The sequence below is a fragment of the Pseudopodoces humilis genome, chromosome 1 (genome assembly GCF_049639895.1).
Source record: "Pseudopodoces humilis isolate 2021_Gansu_Grassland_sample_001 chromosome 1, ASM4963989v1, whole genome shotgun sequence".
Taxonomy (NCBI): Eukaryota; Metazoa; Chordata; class Aves; order Passeriformes; family Paridae; genus Pseudopodoces; species Pseudopodoces humilis.
The window spans coordinates 127,403,401-127,429,130 of record NC_142200.1 but is presented as its reverse complement, the minus strand read 5'-3'; the positions used below and the strand labels follow the sequence as shown (position 1 = coordinate 127,429,130).

Here is a 25,730-nt window from a genome sequence, read left to right as displayed (position 1 = left end):
ACAACATTAGCTTGTTCAGAAAGTTTCTATGCCAAGGACTAATGAATCTGTCATATTTGCTGCACACCTAGAAAAACCAAATCAGCTTGAATCAACTGGCAATACTGCACAACACTGATGGCTGTTGTTAATATGGTGAGAGCCAGAAGTATGGTGTTTGGCTTATCATCTTTAGGACGGAAGACAATCGAGTAGAAAGAAAGAAGTGAAGACAGCAGAGTGTGTGGTGTCACCACACATCTGTACTGCTGAAGGTACAGTCTAGGAAAGTACCTTTAAGTGGAGCTGACACCCACAGGAATTGTGGCAACGTGTAAAAAAAAAAAATGCTCGTTTCATGAAGTGGGCAAAGCCAATAGTTTTTTCCATGGCTTTCCAGAAGTCAGATGCTAGTTAAAACCTGTGGATATGTATACATTCCTTAATATGGATAATTAGCTACTTTATGTGTGGCGCCTCCTGGATTAAAGAAAATTCTTCTATGCAAATAAGTGGAATAGACTGGTCAAATTTTTATGTGTAAACCCCCCCCTCTTTTATATAAATGTGTAGAATTTATTTAGGTGAGCTTCTTATTTCATAGACAAGTCTTACTTCCTAGACAGCCAATGGATAATTAAAATGTTTACTCTTCGTTGTCCTCTTAAACAATGCCCCAATACAAATACTGAGGATAAATGATTGACTTTGATAACATTATTAAATAAATGAGAAAAAAAAATCATGTCTTGGAACTGGCTTTTTGCCTTTTCCACTAAATGCTCAAATCACGTCCTTTTGGAATCAATGGCAAAACTCCATTGATTCTTTAGGACTGTATTTTCACCCTACACTCTTCTTTTTCACTAATAAGTAGATTTGGCCCAAGTTTTTCTGAAGATACGGCTTTAAACTGTTTCTTCTGTTCTATTGAATAACAGAGTGGGTTGATATTTAAGAATGAAAGCTCATCAAGCTTAAATTTCAGTTGTTTTATAATAATAGCCATATGTTAGTTATGGATTGTGTAGGTCTGAACTTTTGGTAATTTAAAACTGCTTTAAAGTGACCTTTACATGGTTCCACATTTCAACATTTTCTAAAAGCAGTCGGTATCGGTCCTTACTCATAAATCGTTGTATTACAAGATCTGCAGGCCTGGGCCCGTAGTAAGGAAGCAGGCTCACAGTAAGGCAGTCCTGTGAGCATTCATATACACACTTAAACTCAGAAATGGAGCCTTCACAATGAAATCAACGTAACTGCTCTCAGACCAGGATGAAACATCAGCATTTAAGAAAGGCCAGTCGCTGTTAGTATTGAAGACAGGACACAAAGCAAGATGGTCCTTATGCAGTTGTTGTGTTCCTCTCTGGTTAAACAGTGCAAGAAGACAAGACAGTATGGGAAATACTTTCTCTTCTTTCACTGGCAGCCAGTCAAGCTGGGAGGACAGTGATATTGGGGGCAGTGACAAGTTGTATATCAGCTCCACTACCACTGCCTGATTTTCATATGATTTCTCCCTGATTTCCTAACCACACTGCAGCTCATCTTGCCTTTTGGTTGGGCTGCTCGCAATCCTGCAATTTTTTATTTCTCTGCAGTGCTCCACGCCCTATTATTCTGCATTATTTTGTGTGTCATTCCTTGCATGTCTGAGATCTTTCTCAAAAGTCATATTGTGCCTGTTGTCCACACTTTTCCTCTGACTATCTATCTGACCGAATACTTCCACTGTCATGGTAAAGCATTTCATTTTTGGTATTTGAGGCTTTTCACGTCAAATCCCAGCACCTTGAAAGTGTTTTTATTTTGATAAAAACAAATGAAACAGAGGCACATCAGCTAAAGCTGTTTACCAGAGACTATACAACGTGTGTACAGCAAGATATAGACTAGCACCAAAATTCCTGACCCTTCCTTCTAATGCCTTGGTCTTTATGCAAGAAGTGGAAAATAAAGTAATAGAACTAAAAAATCCATTTAAAAAGTGCCACACTCAGGATCAAAACAAGTTTTGATATGCTGACAAAAAGGAAATGCTGATTGAAATCTGCCCTGGATTGATTGATATCTTAATAGGCCCTTAACTTCTGTGGAATTTTGTTACTTCTCCCATGACATCATATGTAAAAGCACTGTATGTGCAGCGCTTCTTCAATGAATAAGAAATATACCATCCATCTAGCAGCTGACCAGATTTCTTTTTCTTTTGTTATACTACTATCTTCAATGCCCACCAGGATTTAGACACTTGATATATCTGAACCTAAATTAGATGTTTTCAGTGAAAATCCACAGTGCAGCATTGGGAATCCATGTAGCCCTCTCTAAATACTGTTCCCTGGCTCACAGTTGTAAAGATTCACTTTGAAATTTCTTATGAAATACCTCTGCCTCTTCAAAATTTGGTGTTTATTTGGCCTTAGAGCCTGGAAAAGCTTTAGCATGAGCATGTAAGTAATTCCATTAACACATGTAAGTAACTCCACTGATAATACAGTAAGCAGACACATGGGTGTTTGGAGAAAAAGACCTTCTTCAGGAACGAAAATATTTTTCTACTTTTTTTTCATTTTCTTTTGCAAAACTCCAGCCTGGGAAAAGAAATTAAATGTTGTATAAATTCGAGGTAATAAGGTCAAGCTCTAATTTAATTTCATTGTTACACAAAATGTTTGTTAGTCTTAAGAAATGGATAAAATCCATTAGGCTGGTTACAAAAATTTGAGACCCGATCTTGTAATCAAAGCATCTTTCTTTAATTCAAGCAGGGGAAAACCCAGCCTCTGGAATAAATCCCTATGTATTTTCAGTACATTTTCAAATTACAAAGTCATGTAATTAAATCTCTGAATACTTCCAGTAATTTTTTGTGGTACCTGTGATGGCCAGAAACATTACAGAATTGTTTTCAGTGCTGCAACAGCAACACAGCACATCAATCCTCAGAGACATTGCAGCACAGAGATGGACACACAGCTGTCCCATGCACTGACCCTGCAGTGCTTCCAGTCCCAGCATCCATCCAAGCACCTTGGGGTGCAAGAGCACCAAATCCAAAGCTAGGAAGGACTCGTCTGTAAATAGATGTCAAACCGACTGCATTAGCGCTTTAAATTAATCATATACGACAGGAAAGCCATATAATAATTGCAACTAGTCACTCCACTTTTCGGAAAAATAATGCGTGGCGATGCATTGAGGCACTCCGGACAATGTTTCCTTTGTAAAATGCACGAGGGTGCATTCCAGAGGGACCTGACCGAGGTGTTCTACGGGTGGGACCTGGACACTTGCAGAGCCCGCTCCGTGATGCCGCATTTCCCGGGGCCGGGGACCGAGGGGGCCGGTCCCGCCGGGCCGCGCTCGCCGGGGAGGCGGCAGGGAACGGCAGGAGGAGGGAGGCACTGAGGGAGACCCTCGGAGAAGTCCCATTGTTTAGATTTCTGTCACAAGCCATGAGAATAGTTAATTTCTTTCATCTCTGGAGTTTTCATTATCATTCAAATTTCATTTTCCATTAATTGATCGGGGATTAGCGAAGCCATTATGCAAAAATTAAAGACAAGCCAGATGCAATGAATAATTCATGAGGGACAATTACACTTTATTCCTGGTGTACTTCCTAACTTCCCTCCGACTCCCCGCCTGCTGCAGATGACAGCCTTGCCTCCCTCCCTCGCTCCCTCCCTGCGGAGCCGGCGGGCGCGGGGAGCCCGGGGCGGGGCAGGGCCGGTGCGCTGCCGCCGCCCGCCGCTGGGTGTCAGCCGCCGCCCGCGGTGCTCCCGCCGCCCTCACGATCCCTATCGGAGCCTCCGCCGGCGCGCCGGGCTCGGGCGGGAGCGGGGCTCCGTGCCCGCTGCCTCCCGCACCGCCCTCCGCACCCCCGCCCGCCGCCGGGGTGCCGGGGTGCCGGCCGGGAGCGGCCGCTCCCCCCGCGCCGTCATCCGCGCGTCCCACACCCCTCACACCGGGCATCTCATTTATCCCACCGGACAGTTGTTGCTCCATTAAAGCGCAGTCCCGCCCTTCGCGGAGGACCTTTCATCTGGGGAAGTTTTATGACACTTTGTAAATGTGCAAAGTTTTTAATTAGACTCGCCAGACAGCCCCAGGCAGCACTAGCGCCACGAAGTCTTCATGCCGCTCTCTGCTTTACAGCACAACAAGCCGCTCTACTCCTTTGAAGACAATGCCGACTATGTCTACGATGTCATGTGGTCGCCAGTGCATCCCGCGCTCTTCGCCTGCGTGGACGGGATGGGGCGCCTGGATCTGTGGAACCTGAATAACGACACCGAGGTGAGGGAGGCCGTGAGGCGGCGGTGGGACGGCGCGGGCGGGCGGGCAGCGGGGCGCCGGGAGAGACCTTAACCCTGTGAGGGCCGGCGCTGCCCTGCGAGGGCACCCCTCGCCATCCTCCCCGCCGGGGCTCCGTTCGGGTGCGGAGGGGAGGGTAAGGGAGGGCAGGTCCCGCTGCCGCGGGCGCCCGCCCGCCGTCCCTCCTTCGCTCCCTCCCTCCTTCTCTCGCTCCCTCCCTCTCTCGCTCCCTCCCCTGCGGCGGGGCTGCTGCTCTCGGTACCTGTCAGGGGCGGGAGGGCCGACTCCGGCACCCCCGGCAGAAAGCCAACGCAATTAAATGCCGTGGTGCCGGCTCGGGGAGGAGGCTCCCTCCCCCTCTGTTATTTTAAGGTGCACTTCTAAAGCGCGCCCGTTCTTCAGGTTTGGGTTTTTTTATCCCCCCCACCCCGTTCCTGGGGCACGACGCTCCAAGCGCCAGGTTTGCCATGCCGGCCCTCACCCAGGGGTCCCACCTCGGCAGCCCGGCCACGCCGCCACTGACCGCCAGCGGGGACCGGGCTCGTGTTGGACTGCCTCAGAGACTTCCTCTCCCTCTGTACTTACTGTCCTCTGCGCCAGATTCTCTGGGGACTGTGCTTTGGGAACCCCGTGCCAGTGCCTCCAGCGTGTCAGAAACCAAGCGTGTGCCCCTGCCTCTCCCCTCGAACCCTGCCTGTGAGCTGTTTAGTACCCCGCCTCAGTCTTTAAAAGTACAGGGCATCCCTCTCAAATGCCATTTGAGGGCCATACACCCTCATCATTTTTTGTTTTTAAACTTTGTTGCGGAATTTGAAGGTGCAAATGCAAATAACAAGTTTTCTTTTCACTGCTGTTAGCTAAATAGTGGGGACCGTTGGAAAGGAAAGGTGTCGACTTTGAATTTGACTGGTGAGAAAGGATTAATCGGAGCACTTTTAGCAAAGCTTGAGACTAATAAACACCGTGTTTTTTAAAAAGTGTCTTTCTAAATGTGCCAAACCCCGGTTTTTTCCCTCCTATTATTAAAAATTTTTAAAGCCAGCAGAGGCTTAAATTGATACTGTCTTTTCTGGATTTGAGTTTCACCCCAAAATGATTTTCAGAAAACCTGTCATCACCTGAGGTCAATCCTAGATGGCCGGTCATCAGTTTTCAGCACAAAAATTGAAGTTATTTTTTCAACACACAAAGTCTTCCATATTTTTACTTAATGCAACATAAAATTTAGAACAAACGGACTGTAAGAAAATAAAACATCGTATATTAGCTGGCAAATTTCTTTTGTATGTCCAAAAAAGAGAAGATGGAAGAGCAAGTGGCAATATTTTCATTCATACACCCTATTTTTAAATTTTATTATTTATTTTAAGATTAGTTGGCTCATTAATACACCTTTCACACAAACCTGCTATGCATTTCAGTCAGAGTAAAATACGGGCACAGTTTATGGCTTCTAGTGAGTGCTGCTTGCCATAAATAAGCATGGACAGGTAAGAGGAACCAGCACCAGGCACTGCACTGTCAAGGGGAGCAGCGAGGCCTTTTGAAGTGCTCTGAGCAGGAAGCAGTGCAGCCTTTTTAATTAGAGCACATACAGCTGGAGGATATACAGGAGGAGTCTCCTAAGAATTTATTTTGGGAAGGGAGGGACATATCCTTCAGGTGTTCTCATTAATGCAGGCTTAAACACAGAGCATAAAACACAGCATTTTGAGGAGAAAAAAAAAAACCCTTTCCCCCCAAGTACCAGGGCTGAAATTGAAATCAACTGATGTTTTGCCATTTTACTCAAGGAGACCATAATTTCTTTCAAAAAAATTAGTCTGGACTGCTTGATCCCATTCCCATCAATAATAAGGCTGTACGTAGCAAACTGCTGCATGTTTTCAGTGTGTTTACATATAAATATATAGGAACATTAGAAAAAAGAATTAATTTCAAGCTTCATCCTGCTTTTATTCTGCATGCAAGGCCACCCCCTGATTTCACAAATTATTTCCGTTCTGAGAGGTCAAAATCAGCTCTCATGTAAGGATCAGACTGGAATTATTTCCATGGCATCTGAGCTTTGTATTTTTATGAGAATCAAGTTTGGGTCTCTGAACACAGAAATATAATTTGGTTTCCTTACTGAGCACTGATGAAACAAATAAAAACATCTGTAGAAAGGATAAACTGGCAGATTCTGAATAGATGTGAAGTTCTGTTACACAGGAGAAGCAATAGAACTATCTCTGAAAGAGAGAACTGCAAACAGTTCTTCTAAGCATTGTAACCGAAAGTGATCGTTGTTTGCTTTAACCCTCTATCTGGTAGGTCGTAATTAGCTAATAATTTTCCACGTTTCTGTAATTGATTATGCCATTTCTGTAATTGACTATGCTGTTTAAGTCTGCACAGCTATTTGCTAAGAAAAACTCCTTGTCAGCACTTCTGCCTTTGTAATAAGAGATCTTGAAACACCTATTTTTTAGATCATTATTACTTTTAGATGTCAGATATGTGATGTCAAAGTATTTGTGAAGGCAGTAGAAAATGACAGGTCTATTACTGTGTTTAACTGCTAGCTATTGATAAAAATCTCTGTGTAAAATCCAGATATGATTGTTATTAATGAGTCCTGGCTTGTTTAATTTGGGGAATAAGCCACGTTAATATTTAGGAATTATTTTGAAAATCAATTAAAAAAACACCTGGGTTTAGTTAGCATATGCTACCTTCAAATTTTTGAATCGCAGCAGAGTTTCCATTAGTGTTGCTCTCGGTATTTATTGAAAATATTTTTCCTGAGAGCTAGATGCTTTCTGACCAAATAACTTAGATTATTACACTGTACCAAGGATTTAATCAGTGTAATAATTATTTTCAAAATCTCATTGCAAAGTTGCAAGGCTATTGGTGTACTTCATGTTTATTTCTGCATATCAGAAATTATTTTTGTAATAGCAAGGAAAACCAGCACGTTTTATTTTGTACCTTATAAATGCATATTAGAAAAAGTTGAAAAGAAAAAAATCCTTACCCACTCCATCATTCTTTTGCAAAATGAATATTCTTTTTATGGATCAGTCTAGTGAGGTTTGCAAACAGTTTCAGGATAGCAAATGCTGATTTCTTACCTATGTATCCATAACATTTATTTTTTGATCAAGAGTGGAGAAGATATCTTGGTGCTTGATGACTCTTATTTATGTATGAACTGATATGAAGCTGACAAAGCCACTTATTTCTTCTGTGTTAATATCCTGTTCAGATGTTTCTCAGGTTTTTTGCGTGCTGTACCTTGGCTTTTAAAGTGCGAACGGTGTCTATATCTAGAAACAGGTAATAGATATATTTGCAAGCAGGTTTTGACACTACATAGGCAATAAAAAAACCCAAAAATCTATATTCTTATCATGCGGATTTTTCTGGCTTCATCTTTCTTAATCTGTTATCTGTTGAAATTTCATTTTAAAATTGTTTAAAATCTGACAAGCACCAACTTCAGAGGATTTATAAAGTACTTCAAATGTAATTTTAAAAACATAATGCTACCATTATAAATAAACTCTTACCTTGAAGTCTAAACTAGGCATGTGTAATTTAAACTATCACTACTGAGAGCAGACAAATCTATTTTAAGATACCATGGTTTGACTATATTTCTCTCCGTATCACTGGAGAAAAGGTTTTTTTCTTTGGATTTTTAAAGACTGTTTCAGTATTGCTTTTTATTTTGTTAGATAGCTTTGTGAATTAGCAACAGGATTTTTCAAAACCATCGGGTTTTGAAAAAAGCACGGGTTGTGTCTTGTGTCTGTGGCATTCATGCTGCTTATTTTTATGTGGAACTCTGAAAGAATGCTGTATTAACAACAACAAAAAGTAAACCACCAAAAACAAAAACCTAAACCAAAGCCCAGCTCTAGAGTTATGTATTACAACCTCCTGAAAGATTTTGTGAAAATTCAATGCCTTAAGTATAGACTGTGTATTTCTACATGAAACACATATCTGTGATCTGAAGTTTTCTGAGAAACATAGCTGGTTTGTGGCTTAGTCCTCTAAAATGTGGCATTCAGCTGTTTGAAAAAACCCATTCCCAAATGATGTTATGAAATTAATTTTGGCTGCACTTCCCCCCCCCCCCCCCCCCCCAAGAAATCTGTGATGGCAGCAGTTAAACTTGCTTGTTTTCTACTGTGATTTTTATCATGGATAAATGACTCCATGTCAGCTTAAGGCCATTGGCCCTTCTTAGGTAACAGACTCGGGACAAGGAGTTAGTGCATGCCAACTTTTTTGGGTAATACTGCCTTGGACAGGACCTGGGCCTTGCACAACAGGGAGATGAGTCCAGTGGTTATTTGCATTTGAATGACTTCCTAAAGAGGGGGAGGATGGTATCTGCTTTCTGACCGATATCCAGCATTATTTCTACATCATTCATCATTCTGCAAAGAAAATCCTCCTGCATTTCTCCTGGGCCTCAGGACGCTGCTGTGAAGCCCTTTGCCGAGGTGATGCTTTAGCTGTGGCAGCATCCTTGTGCTTGAGGTGCCAGCTGGTTTGGCAGCCTGGTGCCAGGGTTGGTGAGGGGGAGCAGGGAGCCTCCAGGGGGAGAAGGAAGGGAAGCAGCCCTGCTTCCCGGTTCTTGTCCAGCTGCTGGCGTGGCAGTGCACGCGCTGTGGCTGTTACAGAGTCTCAGCAAGTCTGCAGAGCTTCAGCTTTCTGCTGTCACTCATCTGTTGTGACACAATGAAGGCATTAGGGCTGAGGAGGAGACTGCCATCAGAGCTACATAATGTTCATTTTAAAATTATTTTCCTCCAGGATCTTTAGACCTGTCTCACAAGAAAAACATACAGCTACAGTCGGAGAACCAAGATGAGGTCAGCAAAATACTGGTTTTGTTAATCTTGCCAGTTTGTCAGTGTTTAGACCAGGGTTTAATACAACCTTCAAGCTGCTTTCTTCCTACTCCTGCTGCACTGTACTGCCAATAAGGACAGAAGGAGTACCTGTCACTCCTCTCAGGGTAGCCTGGACTCCATTTCTTGTCCAGCTATCTCTTTTCACCTAGACTGCTCTACATTCTATGCCCATTTATACATCCTGGGACACTCCCTTGTCATCTCACAATGTGACTGAAACCTTTTCCCACCAGATAGATCTGGTGGAGGAGTTGTTTTTGCAGCTATCCTATCCTGTTTGCCTTGACCTAAAAGGCACAGAAACTAAAAAGCCTTGTTTGGAAGACTGTTGTGCCAAGCTACAGGCTCCTTGCTCAGGCAGGTTCTCTCCTATTAAAGGCAGCTGGGTGGAGCATTAGTAGGCTTTCAGGTTACTGTCATTTGTCATATGAGGTGACCTAAATCAACTGAGTGATCCACCTATCTGGGACAAACACCCACTCAGTTCCTTCCTCCTGCAGCATCTTTTGATGCCCTCATTCCAGCGTAGATGACAAATACTTCTCTTAAGATCATGTTCGTTGCTTTATTCACCCCACGCATTAACCAGAATTTTTATGTATTCTTGTGGATCACCTGTTAAGTTGGTTGACTTGGGGCAGGGAGGAGGTTTAAGAATTAGACAGCATCCAGGTGTATTTAAAGGATAAGTAATGTCCTGGGGATGTAAAAGAGAATTGTGGGAATATATTGTAGGAGTTCCAAAATGTCAGCTCAGCTGTTCTCACTTCTGCCATGTTGTCACTCTAAAGTGATTAGCTCAGGACTTTTCTGATAGAATATCTAAGTTTCAGCCTCTGCATCTAGCCACAGGGGAGAGTATGGATTCAGAGGATATGTCAGCATGAATACAGAGATGTGTCTGCTGACCATCAGGTTATCTGGGTCTGAGTCAGAAGCCATGGCAGGACTGAAGCCAAATCCTGCTCTCAGTTGTTTCTTGATCATGTTAGTGACTTTTGAGAAAAAAGATTTGTTTTTGCATGTTTCCAGGGCTAAGGGGGGAAAAAAAATGGCTTCACTTACTGCCCTTTACTGTTCATTCCAAGCAATCTCTGACTCTTCTCTCTTTTTAGCACATGAACCCTTTTCCTTTTTTTTCTCACCTCAATGAGAGTCGTTTGCTTCTTCCAGCAATGCCAGAGGACTTTGACTGATGTGGGACGTTCAAAACTGACCCCTGGGTTTGTAGGCAGTGTGATATTATTGTCCTTCCTGTTCCTATTGTTTCAACAGGTTCCCACAGCCAGTGTCACCATAGAAGGAGCGTCTGCCCTCAACCGTGTTCGCTGGGCCCAGGCTGGGAAGGAGGTAGCAGTTGGTGATTCAGAAGGCCGCATATGGGTCTATGATGTTGGAGAGGTATCTTCTTCTGGGATTATTTTGTGGTTTGTTTGTTTTGTTGGGGTTTGTGTTTTGTTTTTAAGCTCAGCTCCTGAAGACTGCCACATCCAAGTTTAAGAAATAATTCTGTCTTATTCTTTCAGTGGAGTCTGCGTTGAATTTGGGTTGCCAACAGTGTGTTAGTTGTAAAGCTACCTTGCAAAAGAGTTAACTTGTTAAAGTCTCATGAGAGAAGCCTCTTTTGAAAGCTTCCAGTGTTTTTCAGGCTGTTTTGTTATAATAATCCTGTGGGTACACTTGGAAAAAATGAAAAGAACATAAAGAAAAAATTGAGGTGCAGAAAGAGGCAGTGCTGTTCTAAAGTTGGTCCTAAAGGGTTCACCTTTTATACTCCAGTATCTGTTATTTTATGACTGGCTTATTGCTGTAAGTTTTTGCCAGCATGACATGCACAGAATGCATCTCTTCTTTTGATACTGCTCCATATGTCTGAATACATGCAAGAGTACTAACAGGAGGAAATGAGAGGTGTCATTTTGAGGGATGGTAGGTGCATGCATGATAGACAATAGCAGGTTGCATATTCTGTGTCTAAGGCTGCTCTCAATTCACCCTGCTACATCTTATAACAAGCATCTAAACTACACTGTTTGGCAGTGATGAATCTCACTCTTTGTTGATGAATGCAGTATAAAGTGTTCCATCGGCATTACAATCCCTTGGAACAGTTAAGGGTGAATCTCTGAGCAATCAGCTTTTATGTAGAGAATTTGTTTTCCATCATTATCTGTGATAGGATACTGAGATACTCATCTCTACACAGTAGGGAAACATTATGGAATGCATACAGAATTATCTGTAACTCTCATAAAGTGATTTTATGGCCCATAGCAAAATTGCTTGTGCATGACTCATTTTTGGATTTCATTCACTAGTGCAGGAGTTGCCCTGCTTCACAAATGTTTGCTAAAACTTCTTGCCATGTTGTTAGCATAATCTCTAAATTGTCTAAGGTTACTGTGCTCAGATTTCCACAGTGACACTGGCAGGTCAGCTGTTTTTATTTATTTTTCATTTTTGCATGACTGATCTGTCTTTCAAGTGATACGAAAGGCTGTGGAAATGTCTTTGATGACAGCACAGTCTGATCTTGTCTGAGAGTCTAGACAGGCTGTAGAAATGTCTCTTTTTGCATATCATACACCAAATCATTCATAGGACTGTTTACTCCTGCAAGCTCACCCAGAAGAAAATAGTGTTCTACGCAGAAGTAGCAATATTGAAGTTTTTGACCTTTCCTCTGTATAATAAGACGTCATCTTGCAAAATGAGTCACAGTGATACACTCAAAAAAGAAAGACGGGATTCTATTACTTGAAAAAGAAAACAGAGTCATTCAGCAGTATTGATTTGTGTGAGTCCAGTTCAGTGCTATGTAAAGGGTTCTGCTTTAGGGATGCTGTGTGCCCTGCCCTTGCAGAGCATCAGTGTCTCCAGCTCAGCTCCATATGTGCTTAAGTAAACCAATGGATGTCTATCCACATGGCTACTGACAGACCACTGCCAATCCTCCTCTTCTGTAATGATTGGAGGAAATCATTAATTTGTTGCCTGGTTCAGTCAGGCAGTATCAGTCTCTGCAGTAATTACTGTATGAAATTTAGGAGAGGTCATCTGAGCTGCAGCACTGCTGGGGCTGCTGTGGTGTTAATGCCTTGTTCTGGTTTAAAAGAGAGGGTGCTTGTATATTTCCTAGGCCAGCTGTTATCACTACAAAGCCTCAAGTGAGATGCAGAAATACTTTGCAGATCAAGTGCCTGGAACCAAGGGCATGTACAGTGAGTAGCAGCCTCTTGGGTCATTAAGTCTGTGGGCCAGTCTGTAAAGAGCTCTTTGATGAGAGTCCATCCTTAGCTGTCCTCAGGCACGACACATGGGGGGTTCACAGTGCACATGCACTTTTGGAAGTGTCTGGTGCAGAAATATGGCAGCCTTTAGGGATTTTGCTTTACTTCAGTGTGCAGACACTGGCCAGGTTTTGGCTCAGCTGGGGTCCTCCTTTGACTGTCTATTTTGTAGGGGTTTGTTTTTGGGATCTGATGGGGCTGGTCTGACAGTTTAAAAAGAAAAGTTCTTCTTCTCCTGGCAGCCATCCTTAGCCACATCCCTCACTGCCCAGTTTTTGTGCAGGTAGCAGTGCTTATGCAGAGAGAGACGGATCAGTAGAGAAGTATTTATTTATTTGTTTGCTTTGTTTTCTTCGGGCTGTTTTGCTCCATGAACTGACTCATGTGGAATTAGACGAGTGAGCATGTGGCTGGGGTCAAGGGGCTGGGAGCTGGACTGTACAGCACCAGCAGCAGCTAACTTTCGTATTTGACCCAGCACTGTTGCAAATCCTGACACTAAGCTGTGAAAGGTGGCCTTTGTGTGACAGCACTCTCCTTGTCTCCTACAACATCAGCTTCTGAAAAGGCCTCATCACTGGAAGAACTCATCTCTGCCTGGCTGATAACTCAGTAGCATCTACTTGTTTGAAGGTGCATCTCCCTGATTTGGGAAGATAGGTGTGATTACTTGCATTAGAAAGTCAGCAGGCCAGTTTAGAAAGACCCTAAATACACGCACCAAAACCATGAATGCTCCACTTGTACTGCACCCTTTTAAAAACTGGTTTTTTTTTTGTGACTGTTCCAAATGTCATATTAGATCAGCTGTAAACTCATAAAGCACTGGTTCCATCAGAAGAAAAAAATACTATATTTGTATTTTAATACAGCATCTTATCTTTAAATTTTACCTTACTAGATAAATAGTTTCTCTTACCTGTTTCTTAGACAGCATTCACTCTGTGAATTTTGGTCAGAGCAGAAAATATCAGGCTATCAACCATTAAGGGAAAAATTAAGTGGTAGGAATTTTTACTTTGATAGATTGATCATGGTTTTAAGGAACTATCCCAGAGAGCAGTAAAGTTTACTGCTGCTATTAACCCCTATGGTATAAAAAGAAAACGTGACCCAAGTGAAAAACATAAGACATAAGGCCTAACCTTGCATCCTTTGTGAAGGTAAGGAGTGTGGGATCGGGGCTGTTTTCACTTGTGTAAAAATTTAGGATTGGCCCGTATTGATACGTTATCCAGTCATGGTCTTTATGACAAGAAATGTCAGACACATGAAGAACATGGCAGGGTCCATGACCAGGGAGTTAAAAGCAATGGTGACACTTTCAGTTAGGCTATATAGTGCTGTCTCTTTGACTATGTACTTTTAGTTGTTTGATTTTGGCATCACATCTGAAAATAACTGAACACATTTATTTTCACAGTGAGGGGTCTATTTTCTCCTCTATGCGTGTGCTTTATGCCCATTAGCATTAATAGGAGTTACACACACACAATTCCAGTGGAGAGGAGACTTAAACAGTCCATATAGATGTGCTTTTGCGGATCAGCAAACACTGTTTTAAAGAATGTGAATTATAAAATAAAATAGAAACTCAAACACGCAAAAATCCGATTGTTTCAGTGTGATGGGATCTTAAACCTATATAACTTAACTAGTACATATAACCAATCATTGTAAATGCACTTTAGTCTCCGTAAGTTCTATATATTCAAACTATTGCTGGCATAGTAGTTGTGATATTATCATTGTGATTGTTTGTATAATATATTTTAGCTTCTGTGGCCTTATGGCTAATTTACTGGGCAGCAAGTTTTCTGTATGGTAGAAGCTGGTTTTAACAGAGCATGGACCACTGCCTATAGATTTATTCACATGTTCAAGTGATTGATAGTTAGCCCTAACTGCATGTCTGTTTTGCAGATATATTTTCTAGAAAGCTTGCTCCCATTGTGCACGCTTCAGTGATGTTAAACACTGCCTGCTGTCATAAATATTCTCTAACAACCATGTTTGTTGCTTACCTGGCTTATTGCAAATGCTCTTTGTGCCTTTGGTTGTCAAAGAAGCAGCTTCTCATCCACCTTCTATGATTTCTTTTCTTTTTTTTTCCCATTTATGTCTTCCAGGTCATATTGTGCTTGCACTGTGAGTACATAGATAAAAACTGTGAGTCAATGACTTCTTATTTGATTCTAATAAAATATAAAATAGGTTTGCAACATAGGATCACGGAATTTGAAACTGTAATCACAAGGAGCATAATGCACTACATTATTCTGTTAAAGTGGTTATGGGACAAACTATTGCATCTGTTTGGTAGCTTTTCAGACAGTTAGTTCTAGTCATGCTTTTAAAAGGCAACTAGTATGACAGGTGGACTGAGGAGAAGTAAGAAAATGTCTTTCTCAAGACCATCTAGGAAGGCTGGCTCTGCCAACGAAGCAGTTACCTGGGATTCTTGGTATGGTTATTACCTCTGTCCTTGCTTCCTTGCAGTGAAATCAGAATCATATGGAAGTTTGTGACTTTGTTAGGTTTCAGAGTTAATACTACCTTAAGCCTTTTTAGGGCTGCTGTGTTAGGTTGATTGTGTACTTCCCCATTTGCTCCATGATAGGTGTTAATCCCATATCTCATTTTCAAGTACATGACCAGAGAGGGAGGAGCTGGTAACTGCCCTGAAGTATGTGGATGAAGTTGTACTGTAAGGATATCGTGCTGGTGCCTATAAAATAATTTCCTTTGATTTCAGCAGCCTTTAACAGCTGCTCTGAAATTCCTAGGGTTCTAGTCAGAAACAAAAATATATTTATGACCAGCTCTCACATTTAAGCATGACTATTAAGTCACTTGTTTTTCTGGCTAGAGTGGGGAAGCATTTGTACTTTGTACTCCTGTCTTGAGATCCTTGCGTTTCACTATAGATTTCATACAGGAAACACATATCCAGCATCTCCTTCATGCAGTTAAAAACTGCTGTAGCCCAGAGAGAGAAATATGGAGCTATATTTTGTGTCATGTAGTTACCCAGGTAGATTTTCCAGTAGGTTTGCTTTTGCCATCATAAAGCTTCTGTAGAGTATATATTGAGTTGGGAAGTTTCTGCCACAAAAGCAGAATTGAGACTCACCATAAAACATTTTATTTTAAAATCTATGTTGAGTTACAAGTATTCTTGGAACACAGATAAATGGCTCATACATGTATCATGAAGGCAAATTTGAGCAATAATAAGGGGTTGTGCTTACAACCAAGTTTTATTCAAAAACATTCAAAGATTAAGTAAGACACAGTAGTTACAACAACATGCACAATCCAGGCATAAAGGATAATTAAATTTCACCATTGATATTTCTGCTGGGGAGGTTGGAACCCTGGCCTCAGAGAATTTTAAAAACTTGTTTTAACAAAGCAGAATCTCTTAAGAGTTTTTGGAAAATGTAAAGAACTAAGGTTTTTATTTGCTTCGTCTTTTCTTCCAGTTTATAAGTTGAAAAAAAAAACTGGAAGTCATTTAGAGATGACAAAAAAAAAATACAAGGAACTTTTTACTTGAATAATGTCTGAAATATTGAGCAGAACAAGCTCCTTGTCCCTCATCATTTCAATTTTGACTGATATAGTCTGTATTCACAAAGGGATTTTTGAAGTAGGTTAAATAAGAACTCCCTAATGAAAAAAATGCACTAGTTTGAAATCAGTCAATTTAATTACTGTGTTTTATGAAGGCCATTACCCATTGCTGATTACTAGGGTGATAAAATCTTTAAGCTTTGGTAGCCTCCATAGGGGGTGAGCTGATCTAAGTAGAGCAAAGTCCAGTCATTATCACCCTAAATACTTGTGTTTCTCATTACAATATTCATTACTTTAGGTTACTGTGAACGCTTTGAGGTCTTTATGTAAGCACTGGTTTATTCCTCTGTAGAAAAACAATGTTATGTTGATAAGTTAAAACCAAGTGTTTATATACTTCTACAGTTTAAAAGGAGGTTTAGCTACATCCATACATAGAAATGTGTAAATTTATACCTCTGAATATAAATTTCCCTATACACACCTATTGAAGGCTGTTTGCTTGTTGGTGAGGTTGTATTAAACTGATAAGAAATGGAAAGGGATACGAGTTACCTTGTTATTTCAGTCTGTTTGTGTACTTAAAGAAGCTGGAATGGAGGCTTATGTTCCTAATAACAATCTTTATTCAGGAAGTACTTTTTAAGAGAGAAAACTGAGCCGTGATCTAATTAATCTGAGTTACCTAAGGCTGGTTGCTGAGGATTGGAGCTCTTTATCTACAGTGCCAGCCTGGGCCCTTGCACTTTCCTTTCTCTGCCACCTCTTGCATATCATGTGGCATCACTGGGTCTCTGCTCTTCTCAGTCTCCCTCATCATAGGTTTCAGACTTACAAAGCAGCTTCATAAACTGATGTTGTTTAAAAGATCAAAACTTTGTAAATGCTCTTTGCACCTTTGGTTGTAAAAGAAGCAGCCTCTTGTCCACCTTCTGTTACCTCTGTTACCTCTGTTACCTCTGTTACCTCTGTTACCTCTGTTACCTCTGTTACCTCTGTTACCTCTGATACTTCTGTTACTTCTGTTACTTCTATTACTTCTATTACTTCTTTTTCCTTTTTTTTCCCCATCTATCTCTTCCAGGTCATATCCATATTTTGCAGTATGACTGCAAAATCCCTTACTCTTATGTTTAAAAAATAATACTTTTAAAAAAGTATTTTATATTAAAAAAGAACTCTTGAAATGTGTCAGAGAAGGATGTGGATCTGGGTTACAGGGAGAGCAGAGTCGCCTGTAGAAAGGGACAGAAGAACTTGGTGTGTTGAAGCCAGGGAGGTGTGAGCCTGGTGGCAATGTAGAAGTTCCATGTTCTTGCAGAGTGCTTGGGGCCAGAGGAGGAGACCTCGTGGAGCTGAGGACATGCTGCCACCAGCGCATGTGGCTGCAAGCTGGCCGTGTATTCACTGGAGTCAAAAGTTAAAAGAATATTTTTAACTATCAGAAGGCTGAAGTGCCAGAGCAGGTAGAGACAGTGGGACAAACATCCTCTCAAAGTGTAGCCTGTCCCCAGGATTTTGTGATGTGTTTATGTGGGATGCAGAAGTGTGTCACACCTGGTGTACAGAGTTACTCTCCTGCCCAAGCCCAGATATTTGCTTATTCCTGGCAACAGTTTCTTCTGTTTCTCTCTCCAGATAAATAGACACAAAATTCTACTTCCATTTTACTATCTGAATGTTACCTGTTAAAATTAAAGGAGGAAGTGTCAGATTTTTAATGAAGGTGCCATTTTTCTCATTTATTGCTTACACAGTGAAATTAAATGGGTATTAGTGAAAACAGACAGAAAGGGCTGGGGGTTTTAAATGCTCATCTTAAAAATTCAGTTGATTCTTTATTCTTAGCTTCTACTTGCTTATGATGAAATATTTCAGCGGTTCTCCAGAGACAGCTTACTAGCTCCCCAGAGACTTTCACAGGGTAAAAAGACATGAGTTTCCAATCTGATACAAATATATTTTAGAAGAAATATTCAACTTCTCATCGTATGAAATAAAAACCTTAAGAAACCCAGTCAACCAACCAACAAAACTCTGGCCCTAGTCCTTTTTATTCATTTGCACACTACTTTTAAAGCTGACTTATGTTTCCTTTTCCTTTGCAAAGGCCCAGATCCTCCCCCTGCAGAGAGGATCAGAGAGAACAAGCCACATGTGACAGGAGTTAATCATGTAGCTAAATGCACTATTGGAAGGCACTCAGATAACGAAGTGATGAGAGCGGCAGAAGAGAATCTGTAAGAGATCATTCCCTGTCTGCACAGTGCAGCCTGCAGGAGGGGGAGAAGGGAGAGCTGTGTGTGACAGTCTTCCTGCTGGTATTTTCCTGCTGAGCTGGGAAGCACTGTAAAGGGCAAGAGAAAAGGAGCAAAGGGAAGCCCAGATCGGACATACCCGTCTGGATGGACACTGCCATCCACATGGACACTACCAACGGGCTTCACTATGACTTCCTCAGTTACTGCTTCTCCTGAAAACTTGTCAAGAGGCAATTTTACTGAAAAGTGTCCATAGCTTTAAGTTATAGAAAGTATGGAAGAGGAAAATTGTCAAGTATGAAATTCAGTTTAAGCTCAGTTTGTGTGCAGCAATTTGCAAATTTCAGAGAAATCTGTGACTTACCATTGTGGTGTTAAAACACTTCTGAGGCAAGAGCTGCTTTGTATAATTAATTTTTTTCAGGGGGCTTTTGTGGTTTCAACCTGTCATATCCAGTAGCAGTTTTCATTTTGAGAATCCTTAACTGTGATTTCAATCTTTATGGATTGCACAATGGTCTGTACTTTGAACATGAAAAAATACTTAATTCGTGACTTGGAGAGTAACAGTTAACATATCAACTGAGGATAACTCTTGGCCTTAATACACCCTATTTTGCAGCTAAAATTCTATATTCTATATTTATAAATATTTATGTCTGTATAAAATTCTATATTCTATATTTAAATGTGAAACCTATACTTCAGTGCCTAAAGTGATGGAAGAATCTATGTCCAAAATGAAAAAAAAAAAAAATTAAATAGAAAAACAACAAAATAAAACCCATGGCTATTTCATGATGGATGAGCTCTTGCAGATAACGGAATGTATACAAAATCTCAGGGAAAGCAGCAACTGTCCTGCTGACTAAAATCTTTGAGCAGTTTATCAGGTGCTATGGTGAGAGTCCATTTGCCAGCTGAGAGCCAGAAAGCTGTGACAGAAGTCCTTTACAGTTCCTGTTCTGCCAGGTTTCCTGGCATGAATCATGGCATGGACATGGCCAGCTTGGTCTGGATGAGAAGCAAGCTGAGCTGAGGATGATTTATTTCTCCCCTGAGGCAACAGTGCTTCACACAGCTGAACTTCCAAGGAGGCACCTTTGCCAGTGCAGCTACCCCACAAGCTGAAGCTCTGCTATTGCAAGTGAGAACGATGGGCCCATTCTTCCAATTAATGTAGTTTTCCGTAAAAAAAAATAGCCGGTATTGGAAAGAACAGGTCGAGGGCTCCTTACCTTCTAGTTTAGTTCATTTGGTATTTTTAGGCTTTCTTGTGCAATGATGACAACTGATAATATAATTTGGTGGAGGAGGAATCCTGATCTCTTAGCTCCAAATGTTAAATGTCCTGAAACACATGTAAAAAATTCCAGGACTTTTCAATGACTTTGAGAAATGACAGTTGGAGCAGGGCTGAGATCCCCATGCGAGCTGGATGGCAGGCAGCATTCCTCACTGTTTTTCTCAATCCGCCAGTAAATTGATGGCATTGCAGAAGAAGTGGAATGGCAGGAACTGCAAGAACTTTGTTGCTTAGGGCACCACCTCTGTTAAAGCAAAATCTTGAGCTTTCCTCAAGCGTAGGCAGATGCACTTTTTGTTCTTTCTGCTGATTAACTGTATTAAATCTCTTTTGTTTCTAAGGACTTACAGGCCAATCCTCTCTGCCATTTAAAGTATCCCTCAAGGGAGATGTGTAAGAGAGACTTCTCCCAATATGACTGCTGAAAGCAGTTTAAGTGGGCTTAAGAACAAGCTGTAAACTTATAGTCAGCCGTAATATTTTAAAAATAGGAGGTGATTTAAGGAAATAAAAGTTATTGAAATTTGAGTTTGAAGTCAACTCTTTCAGGATGTCTGATGATTACTAAATGTTTTATCCTCTGTAGTCAATATCAAGTGCAGCATTTTGATACGTTAGTTGAGTGAGGCATAATCTGTTTGATAGCTTGGACATCATTCCTTCTGGTTAATTCAGGTGAACCTAAGCCAACTCTGGTTTTAGAGGTGGAACTGTAGCATTGTCTACAATTAAAGATGCTTCTCACTTCCTTGTTTTCTTTTCTATATACCCTAGCAAGTTGTAAACCTTCAGGCTGAAGTTTTCCATAATTGGTGTTTGCTTCTAGTGCAGGTTTTGTTGTTTCTTACTTTTTTCTTTTTCTTTTTCTTTTTTCTTTTAAGATTAAAGACAGTACCATAACACAAAATTAATAACATGCTCAAATTGAGGGAGTTAGTCTTAACTCTGACATTTCCTATCTTTGAAGTGTTACGGTCTGCAGTCTTAATGTTCTGTTAATATGTATTTATGTGTCACGTATGTGTAATTTACAGGCTGTGTTTTATTTTGTTCTCCTGTTAGACTGGCATTGAGATGACTGATACAGATGAAGAATACTAAGTTTAGAAAAGAATTAATGGGCATTCAAATATTCAGTTCCTATGTAGGCCCTTTGTACAGCATATCTTTGCACATTACATATAAATTATTAAAATCACACTGTTGTTAGCATGGTATTCAAAACATAATTTGGCATCAGCTGTGTAACAATTCAGAAGTTACTGTTCTCCTTAGAATAAAAAGTCTGAGTTTGCTGAAAATTGATTGGTTTTTTTAAGTTGAGGGGTTTTGATATTAGCTAATATTTTGTCTTTTTTTTTTTTTTTACTAAGGCAGCACTAGTTAAATCAGACCCTGCTGGTGAATTGCAACGAAATAAATCACAACAGACATTAATCTAGATGAGGGCTAAGTAATTAACTTCATAGAAGGGTGGTGTATATTGTGTCTGTGACACTAGACTGACTGCTGTGCATAGAATAAATGCAGTATTTAGGTTGCCTATGGTATTCCACCCCTTCAATTAAGTAAACAAATATATATAGAGCTACTCTGGAGTGTATCCTTTGTGGTCTGAACACTGTATCTTATTAAAATCATCTGCATGCAGTATGTGGGGTTTGAGTTCCTGCCAGTGGTTTCATCCATTGTTAACAGTGATGCTCAGCTCTCCCAAGAGTTAAATACAGTGGTACTTCAGTTATGTGGAAAGGGTGCTCTTGGTTACTTTGGTGGCCGTTTCGTTGCATATTACCTCCCACTTTGTTTCCATCCATGTGTGTGGCATAGGGTGTTGCCTGAAAAAATATAGGCTTTTTCAGGAAATAAAATATCCATATAGGTTGAGAAAAATATCAAAGTAATTGATTCTGGGGGGCAAGACCAGGGCCAGAATAGGTGTGTTCCTGCCTGCTGTATGTGTGTATCAAGATATTTAATATTTGCATTGTCATATCTGTTTTCACCACAACGAGAGTGACAAAACATCTGTTGAACTCCAGACGATAGGATCAGTTCTGAAAGTGGAGCTGTAATAGTTTGTCACTGTTTGTATTGCGATCCTCATTCTGTAAGTGCTGTCTTTTACCCAGAAAATGAGACCAAGTGATTGTTCTACTTTTTAGAAATCATCAAGTTCAAGTATTACAGTTTATCATCATGAAACACATTTTTACCTACAATGTCATAACTGCATTCAGATGTTAATCCATTGTTTGAAGTATTTGCTGCAGATTTCTTTTCAGCACTTAGAGATACGGACAATATGGGTTGACAAAAATTTTGTTCAGAGAAAATATAGCTAAAACTACATTTGCCTGAAGCTATGCTTATCTGATTATGCTGTCAAATTGAATTGAAGGAATATAAAAATGGTGATAAGCCACATACATAAATAACTTAGTGTGAAGTCTGAGATTTTAGTCACTAGTTCACCAGACTTGCTGTTGTCCACAAACTCAGATTAATCTGAGTATTTTCTAAGTTTTAATTAGCTATCTCTTCAAAGAGTGTTTAACTTGCCCTTCTAAGAAATTTTAATAGCAACAGGCTATTTTAGAACATTAATTTTTATATAGTTTTTATTTTCCCTGCTAGATAAGATATTTTATGGCATATACAGCTCTGTGGAGGCAGAGACAAATAAACAGAATTGTCTAAAATAAGATCACCCTTTGCCTCCAAACAGCAACAAACCCAAATGCAACTAACGAAAGATGAATGTTAATCAGAATGTGTCTGACCTTTTGGAGCACAGTGATTAGCTATAAGAAAGCCACCAATTTAGCTGAGAACAAGCTTTTTCTTAAGACAAAAATAAGAAAGTGTTGTGCTTCTACAAAATGTCTGAATGGGTCACAGATTTTTGAGCTGGGAGCCGCTATCACCCTTGGAGTGTATCTTGGACCACCATGCCGGCTCGTCTGCAAACATGTAATTGAAAACAGTGTGTGGCACCAGGGCGGCGTGGGCTGGCTGCAACCACAGGCTCTGGCAGATCCTCCGAGCTGTGGTGTAGCTGCTCGTTGTCAGAGTCTCCATTTACACCTGTGTCCACGGGATGTGTGGGTCAGAAGTGTTATGGGCCATGCTGGTTGGAAAACTTTGCCCCTTCACAACAACCTCTCAGTCACTGATGATGTCGAGGAGGTTCTTCCCATAGCTTTTTTGCTTTGAGGCTTCTGAGCTCTAGGTGAAGCCAAAAAAACAGTGACTACTAAACTGGTGACTGAGATCACATAATAATTCCACCAGTGATCAGTGCTGCAGGTTATGAGTGTCTCAGTGACAGGTAAATAAGCCCATGAGGTACAGGCATTAAAAGGAAATGGAACAGTTCAATATAGACAATTGTGTTCCCTTTGAGCACACTGAGGACAGACACAAAGTGTCCCTTTATAGGACACTGGTTCCTCTGAAGTGGAGGTGGCTGCTGCTGCTGAAATTGTATTTTGATTCCTCTCAGGAGAGTCCACTGCCCTCAAAGGAGAGCTGTGATGGAGAAGAGCTTGGAGGGATGAAGGCAGGAAGAGTTTGTCCACTCCCATCCCAAAGATTTAGAGACTTCAGGGAAGGCAAGGAGCCAGAAATAAAGTGAAATATCCTCAATGAATAATTCATTGGCTGGAAAATGTTTTTTTAGGGAAACTGAAGCTATACAGGGATTTGGACAAATTCAGCTGAAACATACTCAGCCATAAAAAAGATGGGTAGGAGGGAAATATACAAAAGTCTTGAAATATGTTCTAATATCTTGTTTCAACCATCTGGATAGATTCGTTTAAAAGGCACATTCAAAGACTTGGGGGTTTTGTCTCAAAATCTTTCTCCTCTTCTCTTCTTCTCAACTTTTCTCCTTTTCTCCTTGTCTCCTTTTTTTACCCTTTTCCTTTTCCCTAAGTTTAAAGAGCAAATATACTAGAAGGTGTTAATTTATCTGAAAATGAAATTGATGTTGATTTGTATCTTTAGGCACTGCTTTTTGTTCCTTTCCTGCTTGCTCAGGGAGCCCAGCACTGATTGACTCAGAGGACAGCATCAAGAGTTGTCTGCTCAGAGCATCTCCTTTTCCCGAGTTCTGTCACAGTTTTCAGAGTAGTATTCAGTGAAGTTGCTAATTGCACGGTTTCTAGGAAAACGCAAAAATACAGCTTGTGTTTGTCAAATCTCTGGTGTATACATTGGAAGGTCTGCACACAGAGGAAGTCTCTGGCTCCATGAGAAGATGGATGAGGCTGGTTTTGGTGAACTCATGTGCCTGGTGCTGCCTGTGCTCCCTGGCAAGCCTCAGGGGCGGAACACTCTGTCACTGCATCTGGTGTCACACATAAACCATCTCCTTGGTCAGCCCAGTGGGGAGCAGAGCACGTCAGGAAAGCTGACAGATAAGTGAAGTGCTTGGCTAGAGTGATCTCCCAAGAAACAGAAGCTTCAGAAGGTTCAAATGCTCCGTGGTAGCACTGAGATACAGTTTGGTTGTGTACTGCATAAATCATGTAGAATAGTGACGCATCAGCAAGGCAAGGATGGGTGCTTGTCAGGAAGATCCTGGCTGCCATTTTTTGTAGATAATACTGGTTTTTCTCATTAGAATTACTGTCTCATGCAACCTAAACATAGGTTAATATGTTACATGTTAACATGTTAAAGCTAAAGCAGTGTAATTCAATTAATTAGGTGTGGGTAGCATTCACCTTCCATTGTAAAGGGACCAGAGGAAAACACTTAATAGCTTCTGTCTTCTTGTTTTGCTCCATACCTTAGCATCAGTTCATTCAAATAACCTTCTGACTCAAATAAGTTCTTATATTAAATTATTATGCTTTGCTGAACATTTCTACCCTGCATCAACATCATGACAGGAAAGTTAACACGTGCTGCTTTGTAGTTACTGGAAGTGGACAGAAAAGTTGCCACATGAGTGAGGAACACCCAGATAGTTTCAAACCTCTGCCCTTCCTCCATGGGGTATCTCCTCATTTCTTCCACCTCTGCCCCAGCATTTGCAAAAAATAACATGTGCAGAAAAGCTGAGAGAGAGATCCCACAGATAAACCCAGGTCTCCAGCACTTGTGGGTGTCGGTGTGCCCAGATGAAGGAACTTGAGTGGAAAATGACTGGAAGGGGAGCATTAATCCAGAGAAGAATTTGAATTGGAGTTTGTGGATACTTTTGGTTTTATTTGTGGTATTTTCCTGTATAAAAGGAACCACCTATTGTGGTTTAGTATTGGGGCCTTTGCAGAAAGAAGGGGTTTGGAGAATGAAAGACAATTTTTCCTCTGACTTTATTATTGCCAAGGTCTCCCGCTGCATCCCTGAGGAATTTATATTAGAGAGGTTTATTCTACTAACAGTCTATTAGCAGGATTGGCCCCTTGTTGAAAGCATGATGCAGTACATGAGATTAAATAAGTTAAAATAAGATGAAGTTGTAAGGAATTTGGTTGCATGTGGGTGCTGAATATTTTTTCCTCTGTGCTAAAGGTATTGACTTTGGTCATTAATTGCTTTGTGAACTGAGTCACTATAAATGGCCCAGACCTTGCTAACACTATCAGCTAAAAATAACACGTGTAATGCATACATTCCTTGGGAGACACTTTGAGATACCAAGTTCTTTTAATAGCCTGGACTTTTATTTTATTTGTCTCTGGCTATGCTGTGGAGTAAAAACAATTAAATTATCTCAATATCATAAATACATTTAATTTTTTTCTTTAGAATGACATACTTTCTTTTTCAGACACTTAATACAATGTAATGCTGTTAAAGACTTTACAAGACAAGGAGCAGGAATGCTTTATTAAATTCAGAAAGTCCTTTGCCTAGGATATTGCTCCACTATAAAGATTTTTCTACTTGAAATCAGTGAGACTCACTTCATTCAAGAATTCGACAAATGGTAGTGCTGTACACATCAGAAGAAATAAAGCAGTAATAACAGGGAGATGGTTGCACAGCTGGGTTTGGTTCCATCTCTGATAGAAGGATCTCTGCACTGCCCCTTACTACTGTACAGAATCCAAACTAG

The 25,730-nt window shown here is 40.8% G+C and overlaps 1 protein-coding gene across 5 annotated transcripts in view; it reads left to right on the top strand.

Moving 5' to 3' along the window:
• The window catches only part of DYNC1I1 (dynein cytoplasmic 1 intermediate chain 1), a 201,548-nt gene that overhangs the window by 172,746 nt on the left and 3,072 nt on the right, over positions 1–25,730 (top strand). For all 5 annotated transcript variants that reach the window (XM_014248490.2, XM_014248488.2, XM_088061816.1 and 2 more), the window contains exons 15-16: positions 4,147–4,287; positions 10,497–10,622. In XM_014248490.2, coding sequence (XP_014103965.1) covers positions 4,147–4,287; positions 10,497–10,622 — 267 coding nt within the window. The remainder of the gene's footprint in view (positions 1–4,146; positions 4,288–10,496; positions 10,623–25,730) is intronic.